The sequence below is a fragment of the Aedes aegypti genome, chromosome 1 (genome assembly GCF_002204515.2).
Source record: "Aedes aegypti strain LVP_AGWG chromosome 1, AaegL5.0 Primary Assembly, whole genome shotgun sequence".
Taxonomy (NCBI): Eukaryota; Metazoa; Arthropoda; class Insecta; order Diptera; family Culicidae; genus Aedes; species Aedes aegypti.
The window spans coordinates 228,311,059-228,338,892 of record NC_035107.1 but is presented as its reverse complement, the minus strand read 5'-3'; the positions used below and the strand labels follow the sequence as shown (position 1 = coordinate 228,338,892).

The following is a 27,834-nucleotide window of genomic DNA, read 5'->3' as shown; positions in this document are numbered from 1 at the left end:
TTCATCGATTTCAAAGCGGCATACGATAGTATCGACCGCATAGAGCTATGGAAAATCATGGACGAGAACAGCTTTCCCGGGAAGCTCACAAGATTGATCAGAGCAACGATGGACGGTGTGCAAAACTGCGTGAAGATCTCGGGCGAACACTCCAGTTCGTTCGAGTCTCGGCGGGGACTACGACAGGGCGATGGAATTTCGTGCCTGTTGTTCAATATTGCGCTTGAAGGTGTCATGCGGAGAGCCGGACTTAACAGTCGAGGCACGATTTTCACGAGATCCGGTCAATTTGTTTGCTTCGCGGACGACATGGATATTATTGGGAGAAAATTTGAAACGGTGGCAGATTTGTTCACCCGCCTGAAACGCGAAGCAACAAGAGTCGGGCTAATGGTGAATGCGTCGAAAACAAAGTACATGCTGGTTGGCGGAACTGAGCGCGACAGGGCCCGCCTAGGAAGCAGTGTTACGATAGACGGGGATACCTTCGAGGTGGTGGACGAGTTCGTCTACCTCGGATCCTTGTTGACGGCTGACAACAATGTTAGTCGGGAAATATGAAGGCGCATCATCAGCGGAAGTCGTGCCTACTATGGGCTCCAGAAGAAACTGCGGTCAAGAAAGATTCACCCCCGCACCAAATGCACGATGTACAAAACGCTCATAAGACCGGTAGTCCTCTATGGGCATGAGGCGAGGACTATGCTCGAGGAGGACTTGCAAGCTCTTGGGGTTTTCGAACGCCGAGTGCTAAGGACGATCTTCGGCGGCGTGCAGGAGAACGGCGTGTGGTGGCGAAGGATGAACCACGAGCTCGCTCAACTCTACGGCGAACCCAGTATCGTGAAGGTAGCTAAAGCTGGAAGGATACGCTGGGCAGGGCATGTTGCAAGAATGCCGGACAACAACCTTGTAAAGATGGTGTTCGCCACGAATCCGGTTGGAACAAGAAGGCGTGGGGCGCAGCGAGCTAGGTGGATTGACCAGGTACACCAGGACCTGGAGAGCGTGGGTCACAGTCGAGGATGGAGAGAAGCGGCCATGAACCGAGGGAATTGACGAAATACTGTTGGCGAGGCTTTATCAAGATAATTGATGTAAAGCCAAATAAGTAAGTAAGTAAGTACCTTTCAAAACTTTGAATTTGATTCTTTTTCCTCAAAACGTCGCATTAGAAATTACTCCCAACTGCAGGATATATTTTGACTCTCGAAAAACGAAATTTTGGACCAAATGCTATACCTTTTCAAAAAATATCAATGGAACATGATTATTCAGTACCAAAAGGTTTATTTTTCTTTCAACGCACGGTGCTTGCATAGGTAGCTTGACATAAATCTACTTTATCTTATTACAATTTTTAAGGTGAAGATGCATCGAAACCATACCTCGAATTTTCAAGAATATAAATCTAGGAAACCGAACAGCCGTGCATTCTAAAAATTTAACTCACTGGTTCATCGCTGGTGGGGACCAATTGATCAAAGTTTCAACACGAACGGTTGTCAGGTTCTTTTGATTTGTGCTCTTGAAAATTCAACGTTTTGCTTCGATGCATCTCCACCTTGAAACCTATTGGAAAAGTATATATTGAAATAATATGGTCCATGCACCATTCTGACTCTCGATGGCCGTTACCACTGGCCGTATCAATCGAACCCGACGCACACCATCTCCGGCCCTCAGTAACGGACCGGTCCTAGCTAGGGCAGGGCGACATTTCCGATAGTTTCCAGCGTGGAGCCTGTGAGATGAGATTGTTGTGTGGTGTTTGTCCGTGTTTGCCACAGTACTTACCGTCTGATTATCCTGATCTATGTAACGTATTCCGAAATAGGCAGTCTCAATCAGGTTCAGTCTTGCGAATACTACATCTAACAAGGCTTGACCGGGCAGATCGTCCTGGAAGGGAAAAGAGAAAAATACCAAATTCAGATTAATGATGCCGCCTCGGTTCGTATCGGTGATTTTAGGACTACAGGGTGGATAAAAAAAAAATGCGAAAATCATCATCAAAAGACATTACGGAGCCGAATCGTTCTGAATGTTTTCACAAATTTGTGTTACTTCTTGATTACATGATTATGATGATATTAGCATTTTTCATGGACCATACTGTAGTCAGAAGGACGACAGTCGGATTGCATTGCATGAAGCCCCAAAATACACAGTCGTCATTTCTCCTAGATTCTTTTTTCCATGGGACGGAGTGGGAGAAGATGATGCGATTGTGTGTACAATTGGAATGGATTTATGTTTACATCAAAATGGATCGGTTCTGGTTGCTTGCGAAAGCCTGTTGTTTGGTTTTCATTTTCGGATATTGTGCTGGATGGAAGGCGTGTGGTGCATTGGCTGTATCGTGTCAAGTGATAATGGCTTCGCTGGAACGATGGTTCCAAGATTTGCTCTGAAGCCGAATTGGATTGCGTTTCAGTTGTTTGGAAATCCTGGGATTGTATGGCTTGTGTTTCAATTGCGAATGGTGGGATTCCAACGAGCTAGTATTTTGAATTAGTTGAATTTGAACTTGAGTGCGAAAGTGCATTGGTGGCACTAATAGGCATATTTTACTAGAAAATGGTAGACACTTTGATATTCATGGAAACCAGGTCTACTTAAATATAGTCTAAAAGTCCTGAAAATTTACTAATAAAATAAACGTTTCTTTGATCTAGACAATATTAATACGATTGACCCTGAAAATTGAAATTAAAAAAAACATCATTCAAAGGAAAACTTCCTTCCCTGACTGTTATTCGTAGTATCTTGATGCCCTTTCATTCAATTCCAACTGTCCAAAGCAATTTGTCGCACAACAGGTGCCTTCGCCAATTGACTGTATTCCGTTGACCATGAGCTTGTATTCAATCAATTTTCTCTCTAACAAGGAAAATCCAGAACGGAGAATGGATGAACTTTTCCCTCACAAGAAAGGGGGCCAACAAACCCAAAGCCATTGATCCTTCCTAGAAATCAATCATGTGGTCGGTCGGTGGTCATCGCTCTTACAGTCTATCGGCACCGCACACTTGAAATCTATGGTCGTGTTCTCCGTTACGTCATCGTGGTTTCTAGACCAGAGGGTCCCAATCTTTCGGGATACACGATCCACTCAGCTATCGAGTTTTTTTTCGCGATTCAGCAGAGAAAAACTGAGAAAGTTTCTTCTACTTTTATTTTTCCCTGAGGTTTCAATGTTTCACTTTTTATTATTTGATGAAAACTTCCAATGAGAAATTATAATTCTCAGCGACACTCTTAATACAGTTTGAGAATCTATGTCCCCCAGACGATGCTTATCTGTCGGTTCGAAGCTCCCATCATCAGCGACTTTTCCAGCTCATCCAAGTTGAAAGGTTAAACGACCTACACGAAGAATGATAGGAGCATCCGACAAAAATGCGGCCCCGGGTGGTCACTTTGCAACATTATTTCGCCCATTGCTCGCTCTTACCAAACTCAATTACGACACACGACGCCGCAGTTGGATGGCGGAAAACTTTGCTGCTATTAGAAGTCTTTTAGTTGCGTTCCTTGCTTCAGATGAGTTTGGCGGAATAGGAATGTCGACCGTCGCCGGACTCCTCTCTTCCACTTCGTTGTTGGTGCGATTATCTTTGTGATGAAATGGCTAAATTAATTATTTATAAGTTCGCTGCCAGTGACCAAGTCGGGAAGAAGTTGTTTTTCGCACTTGACTGCGTCCGAGGTCCCCGGGAATAGTGACCGGGTGGTGTGGCGATAAAAAGTTCATTCCGACGGAATTCATAAATATTTCAATCTGGTTGCTATGGGTGAGTAAGTTCAGGAGAACTGGAGAAGAAGGACAGGCAACGTAAAGTTTAAAATTAACGTAGATATTAAGACGAAAACAAGTTATGACCTTGATTTTGTGTGGAAACCTCAATTGGGTTTATTTTCAATCCACGACTTTTTTTTCGATAGATGGATCTAGCTACGTCCAATTTTTTATCATCTTCTTCTTGGCATTAACGTCGCCACTGGGACACAGCCGGCTATTCAGCTTAGTGTTCTTATGAGCATTTCCATAGTTATTAACTGAGAGCTTTCTTTGCCAATGTTGAAATTTTCACATTCGTATTTCGTGTGACAGGTGAAAATTAAGACGAAAACAAGTTTTAACCTTGATTTTGTGTGAAAACCATAATTGACCATAATTGACCAAGACTTCTTTATCGATAGATGGATTAAGCTTCGTTAAATTTTTTATCATCTCAGGATAAAAAATAAGAATGCCTTAAACAATGCCAGTTAAGAGGCTATCGCTGTAGACATGATCAGAATGCGGGTCCCTGTGTCAAGTTTCTGAGAGGTATGTGATGGCTATGCCTAGGAGAAGAGTTGGAGATCAGCTAACATAATATCTACCCAGTAAACACATGATCGTATATGATAGCATATAAGAGTACAAATGTGGAGGCGCTATACGTCCATTTTGCATGCAGTCTAATGGCATATGTACATATAACGCCTCCACTTTTGTACTCTTATGTGCTATCGTATACGAGTTTGTGTTAGCTGGGTAGGATCTATTCAAACATTGAGAGTGAAGAAGCTAACAAAATCATTTCCAATCCCAATCCCAATCCCAATCCCAATCCAATCCCAATCCCAATCCAATCCCAATCCCACCAATCCCAATCCCAATCCCAATCCCAATCCCATCCCAATCCCAATCCCAATCCCAATCCCAATCCCAATCCCCAATCCCAATCCCAATCCCAATCCCAATCCCAATCCCAATCCCAATCCCAATCCCAATCCCAATCCCAATCCCAATCAATCCCAATCCCAATCCCAATCCCAATCCCAATCCCAATCCCAATCCCAATCCCAATCCCAATCCCAATCCCAATCCCAATCCCAATCCCAATCCCAATCCCAATCCCAATCCCAATCCCAATCCCAATCCCAATCCCAATCCCAATCCCAATCCCAATCCCAATCCCAATCCCAATCCCAATCCCAATCCCAATCCCAATCCCAATCCCAATCCCAATCCCAATCCCAATCCCAATCCCAATCCCAATCCCAATCCCAATCCCAATCCCAATCCCAATCCCAATCCCAATCCCAATCCCAATCCCAATCCCAATCCCAATCCCAATCCCAATCCCAATCCCAATCCCAATCCAATCCCAATCCCAATCCCAATCCCAATCCCAATCCCAATCCCAATCCCAATCCCAATCCCAATCCCAATCCCAATCCCAATCCCAATCCCAATCCCAATCCCAATCCCAATCCCAATCCCAATCCCAATCCCAATCCCATCCCAATCCCAATCCCAATCCCAATCCCAATCCCAATCCCCAATCCCAATCCCAATTCCCATCCCAATCCCAATCCCAATTCCCAATCCCAATCCCAATCCAATCCCAATCCCAATCCCAATCCCAATCCCAATCCAATCCCAATCCCAATCCCAATCCCAATCCCAATCCCAATCCCAATCCAATCCCAATCCCAATCCCAATCCCAATCCCAATCCCAATCCCAATCCCAATCCCAATCCCAATCCCAATCCCAATCCCAATCCCAATCCCAATCCCAATCCCAATCCCAATCCCAATCCAATCCCAAATCCCAATCCCAATCACCAATCCCAATCCCAACCCAATCCAATCCCAATCCCAATCCCAATCCCAATCCCACATCCCAATCCCAATCCCAATCCCATCCCAATCCCAATCCAATCCCCAATCCCAAATCCAATCCCAATCCCAACCCAATCCCAATCCCAATCCCAATCCCCCCAAATTCCCCCAAATTCATATAGACTGTCAACATCAAATTAACATGAAAGTCTAACCTAAATTTATTCTACATATTATGAGTTTGAAATTCAGCGTTTTGAACCTTCCAGATTTGTTTAAAATATTCCAGATTTTTGAGGCCCCTTTTTACAAAAATCTTGGGGATCCAGATACATTTTGAAATGAATTTGTATGGTTTCGTAAAAAATTTGTATGGTTTTCTATATACGACATAAGCGATCCAGGCTTTTCCAGACAAATTTTCAAAATCTTCCAGATTTTCAAAAAAAATGAATAGGCATCACTGACTGCAATTAAACTCTATATTCAACTACACATTCAGTTTTTAATTTATCGCCAAATACAAATGCGAATACAACTCTAAATATAACTAAATATTCAACCCCAAATTGCACTTCAAATTTAACTCTAAATTCAATACAGAATTTAACTCAATATTTTAAAACTTTCCGGACTCTAAATTCGACAAAAACCCAATTCCAAATTCATTATTGCAATTCTAAAATTAATTTCAAATTTATCCTTAAATTCTCCTCTATATTGAACCAAAAAACAACTCCAAATTCAACTCCAAAGTCAACTGCAATATGAACTTCAAATTTAATTTGAAATGTAATTCCAAATGCAACCCCTAATACAGCCATTCCATGAAAAACCGATCTAGTGGGACACCGAATTCCGTGAAAATTTTCTATTTTGTTCCTTGTCCGAAATAAGGATACATGTGTTTTTGGATTTTTTGATTGGATTTGCTAAAGATGAATTCAATGATTTCAATGAAAGCTTAAGATTTTGATTTTTCAAGAAAAATATAAAATTTCACAAAAATTGTTTTTTACATAAAAAAAAGTGACCAGAAAAATCGCGAGTTTGCAAATAAAATTATTTAAATGACTGTTTTTTTTTTATTTGCAAAAAAAATATATTTTCCCGAAAACTTAAAAAGTAATACATCGCTGAAAATTTAAAATTAAACGTAATATTTTCTGAACTTTTATAAAAAAAATGAGAGCAGCAATAGACCCTTTTGTTCTAAAGCCTTCAAAACACGAAAAAACGGATTTTTTTTATTTTTTTCATGTAAAAAAACTATTTTTGTGAAATTCTATATTTTTCTTGAAAAGTTTTTCGCAAAATCTTCACATCAATTTATCCATCTAATCCAATTGCAACTTATATGTAATATTTAGCTTTTCGGTAGTCGTTAAACTTCCACTCGGCTGGTTGGCCGTAAACCACGATTCATAATTAAAAACAAGTATAAAATCTTTAGCTTTCATTTCGTCTAAGAAAATTGAAAATCGGTCAAGCGGTTCAAAAGTTACAGATTTTAAAGATATAAAAATTTTGCAAAATCGCGATTTTTTTCGTCACTCTATTTCGGAAATGGTCACCCTAATCAAAAAATCCAAAAACACATGTATCCTTTTTTCGGATAAGAAACAAAATAGCAAATTTTCACGGAATTCGGTGACCCACTAGAGCGGTTTTTCATGGAATGACTGTATACAAAACCATATACAATTTCAAATTCAGCTACAAATGTAACTCCAAATACAACTCAAAATTAAATTTTTAAATGAGCTCCATATTCAACTCTAAATTTATCTCCAAACGATGTGTTTATTCAGTTTCAAATTCCACTCCACATCAAACTGAAATACAACTAAAAATTAAACTTCAAATTAAACTTTAAATATAATCAAAGTATACAACTCAAATTTAGCATAGCAAAGCATAGACTGACTTATTCTCGACTTGTACATCTACCAGATCTTACGGTGATAGTGTTTGATTGTTGCTCCAAGCGACCAAGAATACCTCTGCATCTCAACAATCACCACGAGAAGGGTGATTATTAGATAGGGAGGAAAAAAATTTGGAAGTCACTTTGGTCGGTGATGCGATCTATGGATAAGGAGGAAAATTGAGGATTCAAATCCAAATTCTTAAGTTTTGATGGAGTTTTAAGTTTTTTTTTAACTTGTTGATTCATTAAATCACTCCAATTCACATTCAATTGAGACTGAAATTCAGAGTTAACCTCAAATTATTTACTGAATTCAACTTCAAGTTCAACTGTGAATTCAACTTTTTATTCAATTTCTAATTTATCTCTAGAATTAAAATCCTCATTCAACTTAAAAAACTCCAAATTGAACTTCGAATTATATTACTAATTCAACATCAAATTTAATTTAAAATCATTCTTAAATTAAACTAAAAGGTCAACTTCAAATTCAACTTAAGATTCAAACCCAAATTTTAATCCAAATTCTATATCAAGTTGAATATGAAGACATTAGTCAATGTTTAATTCAAAGCCTCATTAAGAATCCCATAAAAAACAAAATCTAAATCTTATTGAAATCCAAATTGAAACAAAAATGAATTCGCATTTATTTAAAGCCAAATACAAAATCAAATCAAAAACAACTTCCAAATTCAAATGCATTTAGGATACTTATAACTTATTTTATTATTTGCATCAAGAGACCAATTCCGATTGTCCCCGCTGCTTTTCAAATTCGTCCAGCATACAAGAACTTATATTATCAATTTCCCACAGCATTCAAATTATCGCCAAGTTTATCCCACGGCGGAAACCCATCACTCAATTAGCCCAACTCTGGAAAATCGTGCACGACAGCAGCAGCAGTAGTTATGCAGGTAGGAGGATGTAAGCCAAAGTTCATCTCCATTGGAGAGCAGCACCAAGTTTGTCGAAAAACCACAATTAAAATTATCTTTCGGTGGAATCATTTAGGGCGTAGTGAAAGCGCCGTCGACGGCGAATTTCCCACGTCACAACTATATCCATCCGAGGCGAGATAGGTTGGTAGGTAGGACTGGGTTACTTTTCCCCGATTGTCAGTTCCACGAATGTAGTTTCTCCAAAAGTCACTTGCTCGAATGCCTGTTTTCCCGAATAGCCCAGCATAACTTTTCAGGGAAACGGGTTTTTCGACGACCTGTCGTTCGGAAAATTGACATTTGGAGAAACAATATTCGAGGAAAAGTAGCACAATTGGTAGAGATTGTGCTACTTTTCCCCGAAAGTCGGTTCCTCGCATGTCGTTTCCCACTTCCCCGTTCGCCACTTCCCCGAATAACTCGGTTTCTCGACAAGCCCATTTCACTGAAAATATGTTGTTCTTGTAATTGTAGTTCCTCATCTTGTTACTGAAAACTATTGCTGCATATTTTTGAACTGCGTCACTTTTCGGGGAAACGGATCATCCGGGTAATTGGGGTTCGAGGAAATGACATTCGGAGAAACGACATTCCGGGAAAAGTAGCACAATCGGTAGGGGTTGTGCTACTTTTCCCTGAATGTCGTTTCCTGATATGCTTCTTCCCTGGCTGACTGTTCACTGCATACCCCGTTTTCCCGAATTGCCCATTTCCCCTAAACGCATTTGGCACTCATAATTGCCGTAACTTTATACATTTCAAGATGGAGAATGGGAAACTCACCTTCGGGGAAATCACATTCGAGGAATAGGAGCACAACCACTAGGTAGGTACCCACATTCAACAATACTTCATGCTGGTCCGGATGGGTCCAAAGCATCCAAGTTCCCGCACTTGCCCACGCTCTTCATCCACAGCAACAGCAGCAGCCCGTGCGATGAAAACTTTGTCGTTATCAGTGTAAATTAACTTTTCTCCACTCAAGCCTCGGCGGTGGACTCATAAGTGGAGGAAAAGGCCGGAAACCGACCAAATCCGCCCTCGCAGTCAGCGAACCGCTCCAGCAGAAAAAGCTTCAGCATGCTCTCCTCGCCATCGTTCTAAGAGTGCGCACCGAGCTTTGACTTTATTATGTCGTTAATCTTCTTTCAAGACTTATTGTCCGCTCATTTTTCACCGCCACGAAGTAGATCGAGATACCTACATGTTCGGAAACGGCTACGGCCGAGTTGTGTTTTGTTCTTTGTTGAGTCGAGTGGGTTTTGCGCTGGATGGCCCAGCAGATCCCCGGGGCTGCTATTTTTGTTGAGTTTTTTTCCACACTTTGAAGATATGCATGGTGTTCCTTTTACATTGGGCGCCAAAAAAAGGAATAATTTCAAAAACTCCATGTTTGACCATCTACCACCTACCCGTAGATTGGAAGGTTTTTCGAATAGTAAATTAGAGTAAAACTTTGTGAATCAAATATTTTTACCCATCAGTTATGTCTGTTGAAGTCTATTGGTGTAACTAATTTTTGGCAAACTCCGGAAACATCTCGAGAATAGTGAACTGCCTGAACACTTCTTTGTCTACCGTTGCACAGTGGCGTAAGGCCGGACAAAACGTTTTCAATCAAAGTTCTTAGAATGCATGTTTATACTTTTTTTTGTGATTTTTTTACATCACGACAAAACCTCGTTGACGATGTTGCGCCATTTTTTCGGTTCATGACTGAGTTTCTCCAGCTTCTATTTTGGCCCACGCTCTCTCGATCCTGTTGCTACTTAACCAGCTACCTCACTTGCTGCGCTCCACGCCATCTTGTACCAACTAGATTCAACATGAACATCAATTTTGAAGGGTTGTTATTTTAGTTTGCAACACGTCCTGTCCATCGTATCGTTCCGGTTTTGCCACCTTCTGGATACTTGGTTCGCCGTAGAGTCTGCGAGATAGTAATTCATTCTCCGCCGCCACACACCATTCTCCTGCAATCTGCCTAAGATGGCTCTATATCATCCGCGAAGCAAACAGATTGACTGGATCTCGTTGAATATGAAGTGGAAAGTTTGTGAGGGGTACACCCATAGTAACCACCTAGCGGTCGATGGAACTCTGCCCCAACAATGGTATTCTTCTGAGTGGAAGTGGAAGACGAAAGCCTTTATTTTATTTGAGGCACTTCGTCAATACGGTGATAACAAGGATATCGACGCCACCAAGCTAACACAAATGATGGAAAAGGCTTGTGACGCAACTATGCTGTGAAAACTGGAGCCGAGAAACACGCTCAGCACGTTTCACGCTGCTTGTCTCAGAGCCAAAAGACGGGCTCAGAGAGCAAGGATGAAATTGGAGAGAAGGAAGCGAAGGACGGCTTTTCGAGAAGCTAGGACTGCACTCAAACGATCAAGCTTAGTAAATCTAATTGCTACAAGGAGCTGTGGCGAGGAGGGGATTGTAGCAAGCGGTGACCGCGAACGGACGTTTCTAAATCTTGCTGTTTTTTTCCCGTGCCCTTCAAATTTCAATTTGGCTGGTGAATTTAAGTTTTGGCTGAAGGGATTATATCAGCAATGTGTTTATTGTGAAAAAATGTAGTTTGAATTACATTCAGTACTAGTGGACCCAGCAAACTTCGTCTTGCCATCAAGTAGGCTGTTGAAAAACGGCATGGAAAGTCCCGTACAAAATGACAGTTCCGTTCACTCCCGTTTTTCGGACTTTTGCGTTCAATATCGTGGGCTTTTTATATGCACAAACACGTCGGAACACTTTAGGGACATAACAATGGAAGAATTTTCAAAATCCGATAGCCCGTTCTCAAGCCATTTCGTGACATACAAACACCACTCCATTTTTATTTATATAGATAAAAGAAGGACGAGTAAATCAATGCTACATGTGCCTATACAAACCACTGCAGTGCACTGTAGGAAATGGATTGGTCATCTTTACCAACTATACCCAATTGGAAGATCCAATGAGTTTGTTCCATATAATTATTTGAATTTAGTTGACAATAGTTGAATCATGATAACTGCCACGGGAACGATTCGGTTTTATTTATTTTTTGTGATGTGCATCGTCGGTTCAAGATCACGGATAATCGAGTTACACGCGCAAAGCAAAAATTTGTTGCATTTTCTCTGTTTTTGAGCAATTTTTGTTAAAACAAAAAAATGCGTGTTTTTCTAGAAGTGCCACAATTTTTTTCAGAATAAAATCGAATAGGTTTATTTTTTGTTTTTAATGTTCAGTTTCCGAATAGTCTAATATGAAAGGACTGTAGATCTAACCCGTTGCGGTTTTTTTCAGTGAGTTTTTTTCTTTTTGTTTTCCGATGACCCTTGAGGGATCGGTTCTGAATCATTAATAAGTAGATAACCACACTTGATTCGTCGCTAACATAATCAGTTAAAACGGAAAGTATTATTCGAGATCCAATTAATCATATATCTTTGATACGACAAACATCTTCTCTTTGATTGCCGGCAGTCAAAAGATTAAATTTAAAATACTTAAACAATAAATGCCCTGGGTCTATCGCTAGCTTTTAAAGCGAATCCTGACCTTTTTCCTCTCCCAAATTTTACCTCCGTAGCACTTCAGAGGGTGTCGCTGAGTCGGTGGCCCCTCATAAGTAAGTGCTACATCAACATATCCTTCCCCAATCCCAAGTTACGGTAATGACGGGCGTGGCCAGGAGTAGCAATCTTTATGGTTTAGGTCTTCTTGTTTAAGATCGGATTGGATTACTGCCCATCCTTGTTCTTGAAGGCAGTCTGAATGAGATTATCAAAAGGAAACATAAATGTTGCTAGTATCCAATCTACAAAGTATACAATAACTACGCTAACGCTAACGCTACAAGGAGCTGTGCCAAGATGCAGACACCAATCCGTGGGGTAACGCGTATCGAGTCGTTATGGCAAAGTTCCCTTCGACACCAGCTGAGATGTGCCCAGACAAGCTGAAGCTGATCATGGAGGGTCTCTTCCCGAAGCACGCAGAAGTAATCGCTGAGGGACGGCATGTGTCTAACAACAAGCTTGTAGAATAGACCTATTCATATTTTCAAAAATGTCTGGAAACTCCCCAGTCAATCAATACTTTTATTTATCATTGCCAAATGATCTTCTGGCCAAAATTTCACTTAATTTAGAGTAAATTTAAGTGTGCTTCAAATCAATTATGTGTTTTTGGGCTATTTTCAAGCTTTAAAAAATCATAACTACCGAACGAAACATCAAAGTTTATTGGAAATACCTCTACATAGTAGTTTATCCAATTCTACGAACTTTTGCCGAACACGATTTTAAGACTGGAGCAAGTTTTAACATAGTTTTGTTGAGGTTTGTATCTCGAGGTTCTTGAAAATCTCTTTTTTCGGGAAGTGTTTTCACTGAAAAGCATGCCTGCATGAACATTTCGGATTTTTAATTTCCAGGCATGATGACTATGCATATCTTAAAGTCAATCCCGTTCAAAGTTACCATTTATCTTACGAAAATATATTGTAAAAAATAGGTAATTATGAAGCACATTTGTAAATCCACTGTGGGTGAGTCAAGAGCACCACCTTGAGCTTCAAAGAACACAAAAAATGAAGCGTTAGCACTGCCTTTTCTCAGTCGATGATGATGATTGTTTTCAAATCGTTCTAAATGATCAGTGAAATGCGATCAAATCAATCATCACTCGGAAAGAAAAAGCAATGCTAACTTGTTCAATTCATTCGTTTTCGGTAGATGTGTCATGCATGATTTAATTATCATTAGGTTGCGATGCAGTGTTCGATCCTTGGGCATTTACTGTAATTTATTGCCTTGAGCAACATGTAAGCTGTTGATGGTCATTGAAGTAATAAATGTATTATGTTCGATTCCCGTTGACAAGGGCATGAAAAAATAATTTTAATGGGTGTTTTATATACCATGTATATTGAGGAAACTGTAATTTCTGGGTACTGTGGAGAACAAATTTGGATCAAACAATGTTAAAACTCATTTTAATCTTACTAGCGTGTTCGACAAACTTTAACAGAATAGAAATTGCTTTCAAATAGTGGTAATAGCATGTGATTTTGATTTTCTACATGCTAGTTATAATTTTTCAAACCTTGAAATAAGCCCAAAAACACGTTTTCAACTTGAAGCATACTGAAATCTTTATCAAATGAGCTGAAAATTTGACCAGACATTGTTCTTGGCATGAGAATTCCGAATACTGCTTGACCGCTAGATTTCCAAACATTTTTTTCAAATATGAACAGGTCTATTGTAGAATCAGCGAAACGACTAAACTCGAAAAAAGCTCCTGGTCCAGAAGGAATACCGAACGTAGCGCTGAAAGTTGCCATCCTGACACATCCGGACATGTTCAGAAAGGTGTTGCAGAAGTGTCTTGACGAAAGTAACTTTGCAGGAATATGGGAGATCCATAAACTGGTACTGCTCCCAAAGCCAGGGAAGCCACTGAGAGATCCAGCCTCGTTAAGGTCCATTTGTCTGCTGGGTACGCTCGAAAAACTCCAGGAAAGAATTATCCTTAACATGCTGACGAAGTGTACGCAGTTTAAATTCCGCAACGGTCAATCGACGGTAGATGCAATTCGAGCAGTATTCGAATGTGCTGAAAAGGCATCGAAGCAGAAACGGCGAGGAGATCGATAATGCGCCGAGGTCACGGCAGCTGGTAGGCCATCCCTCAAGGTTCCATTCTTGGTCCAACTCTTTTGAACGGGATGTACGACGGAGTTTTGACACTGCGGCTACCCAGGAAGGTGAAAATTGTTGGTTTTACAGATGATGTGTCACTAACGGTGATGGACGAGACGCTGGAAGAAGTGGAGATGTCAGTGATGGAAACAATTGACGTAATCGAGGGCTGGATGAGCAGATGGAGGTCAACGTCGGAAGGTATGTGATTGCATCGAATCACCTGGGAGTAATGATCGACGACCGGCTGAATTTCAACAATCACGTTGATTACGCATGCGAAAAGTCCGAGAAGGCAATGGACGCAATAAGTAGAATCATGCCAAACTTAGGCTGTCCAAGCAGCAATACGAGGCGTCTGCTCGTTAGCTCATCTTCGATACTGAGTTATGGAGTTCCTGCTTGGGGCAAGGCCAGTTCCCTGTAATGGACCAATGCACAAGTTCACTAATTTGACGTTTGAGCGGTGCCGAATTCTCTCGTTTCCATGGTCACGTAAATAACACGGCACCGCTGAAACGTCAAAAAATGAACTCATGCATTGATCCATAGTAGTAGGCTTGAAATTCGCGAAAATCACGTGGCTTCTCACAATGGACCAGTGCACGAGTTCACCCGTTGACGTTTGAGCGGTGCCGTGTTATTTATGTGACCTTGGCAACTAGTGAATTTGGCACCGCTCAAACGTCAAATTCGTGAACTTGTGCATTGATCCATACAGTGGTTAAAAAATGTGAATCTCATCAAGTAGCCTATGTTGGGTGCATGAACTTTCTAAATCAGTAGTGTCATTGAAGACTTTAAATGCAGGAAATGCAGCGGGAAATAGAACATTTTTCTACAGTTATTTTGGGTTGCCGTTATCAACGGGTATTTTGCTATTTTCAAGGCTTTTCGCCTACAGGAGCGATGGGCGTGAATTTCACTGGCTTTGCTGACTGTTATTTGCTCTACTTGACTACTGTAGAGCAGTGTTGTTCAGACGCATTTTTCCGAAAATAACATTTTCCGAACTACGAAGCCACGAACTACTACAACCATGCTCTATCCTCCTAAGATAGAAAAGCAGATGGTTAAGCTTGAGTACTGCACACAAAATCGATCAATTTTGATCCCAGAGAGCCACAATTCAAGTTTCGGTGAAATGAAATGAGTGAGTGAGTGAGTGCGAATCATTTCACCGAGTCTGGTCAACACTGCTGTAGAGTGAATTTCAAGATTTTTCCCAACCCTGGGGAAAGCACTAGAAACAAAGCGGCTGGCAGTGCGAGTAGCGAATAGCACGATATCGTCAGATGATGTATGTGTTATAGCCGGTATGATTCCCATTTGTATCAGTTTGGTGGAGGATATCGAGTGCTACCATCGAAAAGGTGTCAGTAACGTACGGAAGATCGCCAGAGTGGGACTGCGCGGAGAAATGAAGATGGACGCACCGGCTCATCCCAAACCTGTCGACATGGGTGGATAGGAAGCGTGGAGAGGTGAACTTCTACCTGACACAGTTCCTATCAGGTCATGGATGTTTCATAAAGTATCTCCATATAATCGGGCACGCAGAACCGCCACACTGCCGAGACTGCCCAAACATCAAGAAGACATCGCAACATGTTAATTTTTGACTGCCCAAGATACGCGGCAGTGCGGAACGAAATGCTCGGAAGTAGCGACGAAGATTTGAACCCTGACAACATCGTGCAGAAAATGTGTCAACACGTAAGTACGAGGCACGCGGTGAACAAAGCGATAGCGCATATCCCATCGCTGCAACAGAAATGGCGAGACGACCAGTAGGAGTAGGCTAGATCCACCGTTGGGGACTAGGCCGAGTAGTTCGAGCGTCACGTAGTATCGGTGATGGGTGGTCGGTGCACCTGCGAACCGGAAGCCTTCCTCCACCAGAATCGCAGAACTGACCTCGGCACCATACGGACCACCATCGAGTCGGAATTGACGGAGTTGACTGAATCTCCCGCCGGGAACTAGCTGAGTAGGTCGTGAAACAGCACCGGCAAATGATCATCGGGTGCCTGTAAACCAGAAATTTCCATCCGCCGGCATCGCAGGATCGTCCTCGGCATCTGCCCGGCCAGCTTCGGAGTAGGTTAAGTCCACTGTCGGGGACCAACTGAGTAGATCGCGAAACAGCACCAGCAAATGGTCGTCAGGGCACCTGTGATCCGGAAGTTTGCCTCCATCGAATCGCAGGACCGACCCCGGCATCTGGCCGGATAGCATCGGTTCGGGAGATCTACCGCCGTCGGGGAAATCTTCGTCGGGGTAGGATATATCCACCATCGGGGACTATTCTGAGTAGTCGGCTTGAGTCGTCGGAGCGCCAGTAACGCCATCCTCCAACCGGAGTTGCTGGGCCGAGTTCGGCACTCTACCGGTCAACAACAGAATAAGAACAACGCGTAACGTTACCGGTTTCGGGGAACTTTCTATCGGAGTAGGCTTACTTCACCATCGGAAACAACGCCGAGAAATATCGATCAAGACGAATCGCCGGCTTTGGGTCTTCGGGGCGCTTGCGTACCGGAAGTCACCCCTCAACCGGAATCGTAAGACCGAGCTCGGCATCCAACCGGTTCGCCCGAAGAGCATGGCGAGCAGCGCAGTAAAGTCCAGAGAACCAACAAGTACAGGAGCATCTATCATAAGAGTCTCACATGCACATGACCCAGGCGTGTAGCCGGCCCCAATATGTAAGAGACAGAGCAGAGACAAATCGCAGCCAGAGCCAATAAAGCCAGAGGTGATGAAATTACGTAGAGGCATCAACAAGGCCTCAGCCCCCTCAAGTAATATCATGAGGTAGCTCCGGGGGACATCGGACTTGTAGCCCAAGCCAAATAAAGGTGTTCACCTTTTTTCTCTGTACCACACTCGAGACGTGCATCCGTAATAGACCGTTGAGTGAAAACCACAGAGCCTTAGCCCCATTAGCATCCCAGATAGCCGAGGTTGGTGAAAGTATCTAGCTTTGCTAGAAGCACGAAAGTTCTATTAAAAAAAAATGTAACCGTCTACTGGAAGCATTAATAAACGATATGAGATGTAGCAAATAATATCTAAATATGATCTTCCGGCGAAACTGAGTAGGCCGACACGTGCACCGCTGGATGATTTGGAATCGAGTATTTGGATTACGAGTGAGGTGTTAATTTCGTTTGTGACGTAATTTTGAATTTACTGTGTAACATTGCACTTCAGGGTGTTAGGAGATCTGGTGTGCAGAGAAATGGCACTATCATCACATGGTTGTAAATGCTCCTTGGTTTTGAGGCCGATAACGGCTTTATTAGAATCGATTGCAGGTCAGCGGAGGAGGCCTTCATGCTTCTGAAGAAGAAGACGGGGAGGATAGGCCTGACCATAATTTCTACAAATACGAAGTACATGGTTGCTTGTAGATATGGAGGTGACATTGACGTTTCCGTGAAATTAAAAGACGTATAGGAGTTGCAGATAGGGCCTTTTACAGATTACGTAACCAGCTAAGGTCTTGCAACTTGCAAACGGAAACAAAACATTGATGCTTCCAATGACTCTCTGCGTGAACGAAGTGTGGACTTTAGAAGAGATAGACCAGAAGCTTCGGTGTTTTCGAGCGTAAAATGCCACGGTCAATACTGGGAAACTGGGAAATATTGTCTGGCGCAGGTACGCTGGCAGTACCTAGTAAAATAGCGCCTGGGAACCATAAACACTCACGGAAATTGCAGAATTGCCCAATACCAACGAAATTGGAGCTCTACTATTCGCGTCATCTTGACAAATTATATCAAAATCCAAATTTTTAATTTTCTTGAAGGTAATCATCGTTTTCAATCTGATTGGAACACTCTTGAGATTCTGACCAACCTTTCCATGGAGGCTCGCCACTGTGCATCGTCCTCGTCGACGAATTATTCAGTTCATGAAAGGCCAATAAATTATTCACTCTTTCCGTTTTTTGCTGGCTACGGGAAGAAGGACGCTTTCCGTTATCAGATTTTTTCCGGGCTCACCAGTTGTGGTGAGCTGGGGCCCTTCTGGGAAATCCTTTTGATGGAGTGGACTCTTGTTGAGGTTTTGTTCCATGGCATGTTCCACAAGAGGGTGGCCAATGCGGATCGCTTCATTTCGCGCTCTTGACTTTTACCTCGACAGTATGTTTCTCCATTCCCCGGCTGTGGTCTGTGGTCTCACCATCTTACAACCCATAATTAATAGCAATCAATGATACCTGAAATTACTCCCAATCTCACATCGACTCGAGATGATACATCCACTTGATAAATTGGTCGGTTATTCGTCAATGTCACTTCATCCGTCGCAATTCATTTATTTTTCGCAACCACTACTGGCTTCTTGCACCCGGCAATGACTTCAACTCTGCGTGGAGGTGCGCTAATACATCGTCGGTAATGCGATCTACGCATAATTTTCCACGTCATTAAAAAAATTGTCCGGATCCAGACGGTGGGTATTTTTAAATAGGGCGCTAAAACCATATCTCACAATTTGTACCAAACGCTTGAGCTTACGACAAAAATATACGTTTGCTCAATTATCCAATATTTTGTGTTGGTTTAAGTCCAAAACACGAATTATGTGTTTTTAGACTTTAACACAGATTTTTGGTGAATTAAATTTTCTGCCCACCTTCCGAAACGTCAAACAGTAACAACCCCAGTGTCAAAAAGTGGAATCCCATTAGGTTTTGTCAGTGAAGTGGATGTCAAAGATGCTCAAAAGTGACAAGGATTAAATTTCAACGTATCTTTTTTAAATAATGTTCAATTATAAATAAACTGTTTTTTGAGCATGAAAAATTTCCAAAATAGTATATTAAATAGAAACAAGGTTTCATCAAAAATTTTAGAACCCTATTCGAGATACCCGCAGCAGCAGCGCCCTTGTGAGGGCGATGAGAGCGAGAAAGACTTTTAACCTCTTGCCGTCAGACGCCTCGCCGGCTGGCCGATGATGAATGTCGGATAGTGAGCAACACCTTAATGTAAGATGCCGCCCTCAAATTATGAGACGGGTCTTTATGGAGGATTTCACTTGGACACGGCTAATGAATTCAGTGGCACATCGGAACCGTAGGGTTCAGATGGAATCTGGGATTAATTGGACTGGATTCGTTGGAGTACATGAAGTGGTGGGAATCTTCTAGTGGTGATTTTTTAAATTGCGCCCAATGTGGTAGTAATTAAATACTACTCGAAAAGAATGAAGAAAAGCCTAACTGCAAGATACCAACATTAAAAGTACTTCAAATGTCATTCAAAGATTTTATTCGTGATATTGTTCAATTATGGATACTTTAGGAATTCCTCCAAAGATTCTATCATTGCACATTGGTCCACGGAACGAAATTAAGTGGAATAAATTAATAACTTGAAAAACAAAAGAGATAGAGTTTTGGTGTCTTCTGAACATTTGTTTGTCTGGTCATGGCGCGTTATATGCAAAAGTGTCCTAAGCGCCAAATTTCATAGCTTTCGAAATTCGCTCTCAAACTTTTTTATTTCAAAAGATAGCGCGACAAAATGTTCTACAATATTGAAGAATATAGAAAATATGAAAACTTTGTAGAACATCATTTTTTTCTATATCTGATAGTTTTAGAGATATAGGTCACTTAAGAACTTTTTGGTCAAAAATCGGTTTTTCCTCAATACTAACGAAAATATCAATTTTTCAAGCCTACTATGTTCTGAAGAGTTTTAGATATAAGCAAAATACACATTTTCTCTGAAGACGTCATACCTCTAAAATTTTCATATGAGAAGATATAAGCGTTTTTGCAGTTTTTTCACCCACTTTTCCAAGCGTAACATTTCAAAATGGCGCAAGTGGAATCAAAAACTTTTCCCGTTACTTGAATAAGCATATTTTCAAGTGTATTTTAAGAAACTTCGGTGATAGTACATTTTGATTTTCTCTAATAAATGCGTTTTGAATTATTCTTCAATTTTACTTAGAAAACAGATTTTTTCTGACGTCTGTTGATACTTATGCAATTACAGTAGAATATTTTATAATATATTCATAAAAATGAAATATTTTAGGTGCAAACAAGAATATTGTAGATGTTTATCATGCCAATTTTTATGAATATCGGTAATAATTCAACTTTACAGAAAAGTTCGGCCTTTTAATTATCTTGACTTTTCATTATAGAATTCTGTTTACACTAAGTTTCATGGTAACGCCACAAATGCGGTCCAAATTATGCATATTGCATATGCATGCTCCTTCAAAGTGTGATAGCATAAGGGTCATCCAAAAATGACGTCCATCAATTGGGGAGATGGAGGGGATCTATGAAAGTGTAACAGTGCATGCATAAGGTATTGAAAAAAACGTGACAGCGGACGGAGGGGGGTCCGGAAATCCCGAAAAACGATGGACGTCATATTTGAATTGTGTGTACCGTGTGAATACCGTGTGTGTCATCTAATCCTTATGGTGTATTCGGTGCACTTATTCCTTGTAATGTAATGTAACAAGTGCAGCGAATGAATCGGAATGATCTGATGCGGACGTGTAATTATGTCACACTTTTCTACACCCTGCAAATTGTGTGACCGTCCACCGTACGACGGGGAAGTACGCAATAATTTGTACAATCACGATCATTTATCAATAAATTACTAATTTGTAAGTATCGTGCCACTGCCTTTAAATTTCAAGTTAAGAAATATTCTACTTGAATCATCGTGATTTCAATCAACATCGTCAGTCTTAAACTTTTTTGGCTGAATGGTGTAAAATTGTATATACTAGAATATAAATTGCTATTTTGATCCTCTCCCACTTCTCTAATACATATGATTGGAACCATAAATAAAACTGCTTCTTTTCATGTTGGATAAATACAGTTTATACACTAAACGTCATTATCCCGCACTTAAATTCGCAAACATGCACTTAAACCACACTTATGATGTCACGTTTAAAAATTATTTATTGGTAAAGAAAATAAAATTTGAGTTTTAAAATTTTTAGTTCACTTTTTAATCATATAAGCTCAAAAATATTCAAAATCTATCATTATTTGCTTGTATCAGTCATGTTCGAAAGTTAATATTAAAATGATAATAAATCTTCGAGCTGTTTAGTTAATTAGATAAAAAAAACGAATTTGGTAGTATTCCATTTTATTAGACTAGTCGAGTCTAGTACACGACACTGAAGACGGCAGCTGAGGTCGAAATACGCGTATCTGTCAAAGGATACAAACTCTAGTGGAATTAAATGCTACTTATCAAAAGCCAAACTTCGAATTTTAAAGTGCACAAGACAGGAGAATCTGACAACAGTTCGCGTTGAAAATCAATCAAACTACTTCCTTGCTGGTGGTGACCAGCAATGGGATAAGTTTTCAACGTGGAGTGCTGTTTGGCTCTCAAGTCTTGTGCTCTTGAAAATTTGAAGTGTGACTTCATTATATAATCACCTTAAATGCGGGATTAGTAAAGGTTATATATAAACTTGAAAAGGTATCGAAAATAAGTAGTTTTTAATATTTTTGAGATTTTGATTAAAGTTTTATTTTCTAATGTTATATTCATACGGAGGCCGAGTGCATATAATTGATATAGTTAAGTATTGTCTAGTTCAAAAAACACTTATACAAATTTAAAAAAAGGAATGCAACTGCATTTGCATTGTCCACTCTAGTGAAAGCTTCAGCTTATATTGGCAGGACTTCTTTCAATTTTTTTTAAATTCGTCGAGTTTTCCTTCCATTGACGGTATTTTATAGCAAAGAACGAATATTTTTGTAATTATTAATGATATGAATAAAAATACCAATACTAAACTACTTGTCCATCCCAAGAATGATTCAGTATTTATTTATGTATTAAAAAATGTTCGACTGTAATTGAATAAGATTCTCAAGAAGTTAAAAAATCTGTTTTCTGAGTAAAATTAAGGGATAATTCAAAACACATTTATTAGAAAAAAACAAAATATACTATCACCAAATTTTCTTAAAATGCACTTTAAGATATGCTTATTCAAGTAACGGGAAAAGTTTTTGATTTCACTTGCGCCATTTTGAAATGTTACGCTTGGAAAAGTGGGTGAAAAAACTACAAAAACGCTTATATCTTTTCATATGAAAATTTTAGAGATATGACGTCTTCAGAGAAAATGTGTATTTTGCTCATATCTAAAACTCTTCAGAACATAGTAGGCCTGAAAAATTGATATTTACTTTAGTATTGAGGTAAAACCCGATTTTTGACCATAAAGTTCTAAAGTGACCTATATCTCTAAAACTATCAGATATAGAAAAAAATGATGTTCTACAAAGTTTTCATATTTTCTATAATCTTCAATACTGTAGAACATTTTGTCGCGCTATCTTTTGAAATAAAAAAGTTTGAGAGCGAATTTCAAATGCTATGAAATTTGGCGCTTAGGACACTTTTGCGTATAAACCGCCTTGACCAGACAAATAAATGTTCAGAAGGCACCAAAACCCTATCTCTTATATTTTTCAAGTTATTAATTTATTCCACTTAATTTCGTTCCGTGGACCAATGTGCATTGATCTTTCTAGAAATTCTCACGAGAATTGCGTCATGATTTTCTTCAAAATTTGATTCAAGAATTATTTTAAGAATTATTTCAGATTCTATGAATGGGAAGTTTTGTATTTTAATGAAAAGTTTCGCGAAAATAATATGATTTGTTTTTAACCTCTGATTTGTAGTTTTGTTGAGGCATATTTAATATACAGTTAACTCTCCCTTACTCGATATTCTGTATCTCGATATCGAGTTAGAGAACCATAGTAAAAGTTGGTTTTCATGGCTAACTCGATGATCCCTTAGATCACAGTTGCACTGGTTTTGTGTTCTCTAACTCGATACCTCCCTAACTCGATAGTCCCTTCAATATCGAGTAAGGGAGAGTTAACTGTATAAAATATCTGTCTTAGTCATACCTGCCTCAAGCTCCAGAATACTCTATAATATATTCTTCAGGTCTACAAGCATGATCAATGAAGCTTCAGAGCAATATAGTACTTTTATTGATGAATGGTAGATACGGCACTGTTCTGAGCTATCCAATAACTTCCTGGAATATAGATCTTTAGATCTTCATATCTTATTAGATAAATAGTGACAAATATTGATGCAGTTCGTGCTCTTAGTAATTCAATGAAGTAAGCTAAATGAAGTCATTGTCAGATTTTTTTTCAAAGGAATCAATTAATATAATAAAACTTAATTTCACTACTTCAATACCGCTTCATTTTTTTATCATTCACAAGTCTATCCCAAACATCCTTTCTCAATCACTTCATTCTACAAACTTACTCCTTTCATTGCAACCCATATCTTCAACTCAGAGCTTTTGTTTTATTTTTACTTTTCACATATTCCATCTTACTTCCTCTCTCCTGTCTTTCATCTGTCGCGATCTGGTTGCGATCTGGCATCTATCTTATATTTTTCTTAAGTTTTTGTTTTGTTTTGGCAATTCTTGCATTATTAAGTACAATAAATATCTTCCCAAATGATAGTCATGTAATCCTGGAAAGAAAAAAAAAAAATATTGATGTCCGAAAAGAATCAAACTTACCAGAACGATCAAATTCAGTTGTAAGAGAGTAAACGCTAAACCGCATGAAATCGTAAGGATCTTCATAGCAACATAAAAAAAAGTAAATTTACCACCTTTGGCTGGCAAATACTTTCTTGGATTGAGCTTACTGAGCTCCAAAAAATCCTCAAGCAATGAAAAAGGTCATATTACAAACAATTTTCGCTCAATACAGATGATTTAGCATGTTACCGCTCTCAACATCTGAAAATAGCGTTAGCGTTAGCGTTAGCGTTAGCGTAGTTACGGTATACTTCGTAGATTGGATACTAACAATATTCATGTGTCATTTAATAATCTCATCCAGACTGCTTTCAGGAACAAGGCTGGGGAGTTAACCTTGGCCCAATCTTGAACAATATTACTAAAAGCATGAGTACTGATATTCCTGGCCACGCCCATCTTTACCGTAACTTGGGATAGGGGAAGGAAATGTTGATGCAGCACTTATTTAATGAGAGGCCACCGACTCAGCGACGCCCTCATAAGTGCTACGGAGGTAGGGGTTGGGAGGGGTATTAGGTCACGTCAGGATTCGCCTGAAAAGCTGGCGATGGACCCAAAGCATTTGTGGTTAAGTGGTAATTATTTAGTCTTTTGAATGCCGGCATTCAAAGAGGGAAAGGAATTTTATAAATTACAGTTTAGTTAATTTCAGTTCCGGTAATGGTTTTCTGCTCAGAAAATAGTAAAAAGCAGAATCGATCCCTCCAGGGTCATCGTATTAGGACGAAAAAAAAAAAAAATTCCGGTGTTGAATGCAAGTCATTTTCACGTAAGTAACAATCAATTCGCAAACGACCCAAAAAAAAAACCCTGACAAATTTAACGCCATGCGGCAGGCCCAAACGCGTTAATTCAACAATATACTGTACTTCGAATAAAAAAAATCTAATTGCAACGCAAAACCAGCTTCGTAACTACGTAACTACCGACAGTTATTAAAGCATACACGAAATCCTATAAAACCGATAAATAATACCGGAATCCGAATCCGGAAACTTTCCGTTCTTAACCACGTATGTAATCCCGTTCATAAAGGAACAAACTCACCAAATGCTCCTGGAAGATAACGCCGTGTGGAACTAATTGGGCTGTACGTATCACCACGGGAGGCTAATTTATAAAGTAGTACGCCGTTCTAGAGCCATCAACACATACTTCTCCGACAATCATCACTTCGCACTTTTTCTTCAATCTTATTAATGCACAGTGCTTTTTGACACCTAAAGTCAATCTCCCGGAATCGCACTAAAAAGATGTTCCGATCAAACAAATAGTTCGTAAATCACAAAAACAAATCTTCCGGAAAAAATGTGCTGTCACAATACGGAAACACGTCCACTCGCGAGCAAAGCCTACTCCGATCGCTCTCAACATCTGAAAATAGCAAGCAATAAAATCAGGAAATATTCCAACCATATTACAATCAATGTAAATCCACAGTTCCCATTCTCGACATCTGTCAACAACTTATTTTCGAACGCTTATTTGAATGGACCTTATCAGACTCCAGAAACGTCATCAAGCAACAAAAACATCCATTATTCCAAATAATACTTACTAAATGATTTACGAAATTCTAATTCTCGACATCTGACAACAGCGGATTTCGGAATGTGTCTTTGGATGAAGCTTATCAGGCTCCATAAATATACATTAGCAACAAAATCATATAACATTTCAAATGTGTTCCACATAATATGGACTAACAATTTCTCACTCTTCTCTCTCTCTCTCTCTTCTCAACAACTGATATTGAAATGCTCCTTTGGATGGACCTTACCATACTTCAGAAATGCCCTAAAGCATCGAAATCGCGAAATACTACTAATTGTTTTCACTCAACTCAACGCTTCCTTGGATTGGGCTTATCAGGCTCCAGAAATTCACAAGTTCAAACTCTCAACATCTGACAACAACTGATTTCGAAATGCTTTCTTTGGATGGAAATTATCAGGCTTCAGAAATGTCCCCAAGCAAAAAAAACTCCAAATACTTTTTATTCAATGTGGATCTACAAGTTCTCACTCTCGATATCTGACAACAACTAATTTCGTAATGCTTCTTTGGATGGAGCTCATCAGGCTCCAATAATATCCTTAAGCAACTTAATAATGAAATATATAATAAACAATTCTTACTCAACGTTGATTTACAAAATTCTCATTCTCGACATCTGAGAACAACTGATTTCGAAATGCTTCCTTGGATGGAGGTTATCAGGCTCGAGAAATTTACAAATTCTAACTCTCAACATCTGACCATAACTGATGTCGAAATGCTTTCTTTGGATGGAGCTCATCAGGCTCCTAAAATGCCCTCAAGCAACGAAATCAAAAATATATCCAAACACTTCTTACTCAATGTGAATCTTTAAGTTTGCAATTCCGATATCTAACAATAACTGATTACGAAATGCTTCTTTGGATGGAGCTGATTAGGCTCCAGAAATGTCCTCAAGCAACAACATCAGAAAATATTACAAGCTTACTCAATGTGGATTTTTAAGTTCTAACTCTCGACATCTGTCAACTGATTCCGAAAAGCTTCGTTGGGTGGAACCTACCTGCTCCAAAAATATAGTTAGGCAACAAAATCATGAAATATTCCAAACTATTTTCACTCAATGTGAAACTTGTAAGTTCTTACTCTCAACATCTGACAACTGATTTCGAAATTCCTCCTTGGGTGGAACTTATCTGGCTCCAGTAACAAAATCATGAAATATTCCAAACATTATTAACATCATGCGGATTTACAAGTTCCATCAACCACTAAAAAAGTCCTTAAGCAACAAAATCAGGATATATTCCAAACTCTTTTAATTCAACGTGGATTTACAAGTTCAAATTCTAGACATGTGACAACAACTGATTTCGAAATGCTTCCTTGGATGGAGCTTAACAGGCTCCATAAATTTACAAGTTCTAACTCTCAATATCTGATAATAACTGATTTAGAAATGTTTTCTTTGGATGGATCTTATCAGGCTCCATAAATGTCCTCAAGGAACGAAATCAGATAATATTCAAAACACCTAGTATTCAATGTGGATCTATAAGTTCTCACTCTCGACATCTGACAACAACCTATATCTTCTTTAGATGGATCTTATCAGGCTCCAGAAATATCCTATTCTCTATCCTATCTAAAAAGACTGTGATGGAAACATTGTGGACAATCTAGAACATTATGTTATATATTCATCGAATCTACGAGCATAATTTGTTCATATTGAAGAATTTAGAATTTAATACGTAATTTGGTTTTGAATCCGGAGTTGGAGTTGAAGTTAAATTAATAGTTTGGGTTCGGGATTATCTTGTATTTCTTCATGCTGTCTGCATATTCCACCACTGCGCCATTCAGGTGTTCATTTTAGTGCTGCTTTCAACTTTTAAAAAGCTTTTCATTTCCCTTAATGCGTGAATCCGTGATTCTTGCGGTACATTCTTCGCAAATCACGAGAATGAAACAGTTGTTATAGGAACAATGCTATGTTAATGCGCCACTAAATAATTCAAAAACTTTGAATACACGATAGCATAAATCCCCTGAATGAACGGAGATTTAAAGTTTAAACTGCAACTACCAAAACTACCCCACAACTACCCCCACAAGCCATTAACCATCCCTTTTACCAGTATCAAGAAGCCGCCCAACATGATCCGTCTTATGATTGCAGACTTTGCCCGAGGAGGTGCCTCTGCTTCCGACACAAAACACAAATTTCCAGATTCTAGACACGCGAAAGCTATTACTCTGGCGTCTCAGCTCTTTGTCAATAACCCCCTTTCGCGTGCCCGCCGTGTCTTCCCTCTCGGGTTATCTGTCTGATTTACAAGTCTAGCTAGGCACCTGTCTGCCTGATGGTCGGTCGGTTAGTGATGGTCGTAAATGCACGCAAAGGTTCGATGCCGTCGGAGCCTGCGACGTCTAAGTTCCGTCATTAAGCTCGAACTTTGACGACTCTTTGGGACCCCACCCTTCCTACATCATGCGTCCCATCGATA

The 27,834-nt window shown here is 39.8% G+C and overlaps 1 protein-coding gene across 9 annotated transcripts in view; it reads right to left on the bottom strand.

Moving 5' to 3' along the window:
* Positions 1-27,834, bottom strand: part of LOC5580170 (band 4.1-like protein 4) — a 623,318-nt gene that overhangs the window by 43,846 nt on the left and 551,638 nt on the right. For all 9 annotated transcript variants that reach the window (XM_021837231.1, XM_021837225.1, XM_021837227.1 and 6 more), the window contains exon 3: positions 1,798-1,902. In XM_021837231.1, the coding sequence (XP_021692923.1) occupies positions 1,798-1,902 (105 nt within the window). The remainder of the gene's footprint in view (positions 1-1,797; positions 1,903-27,834) is intronic.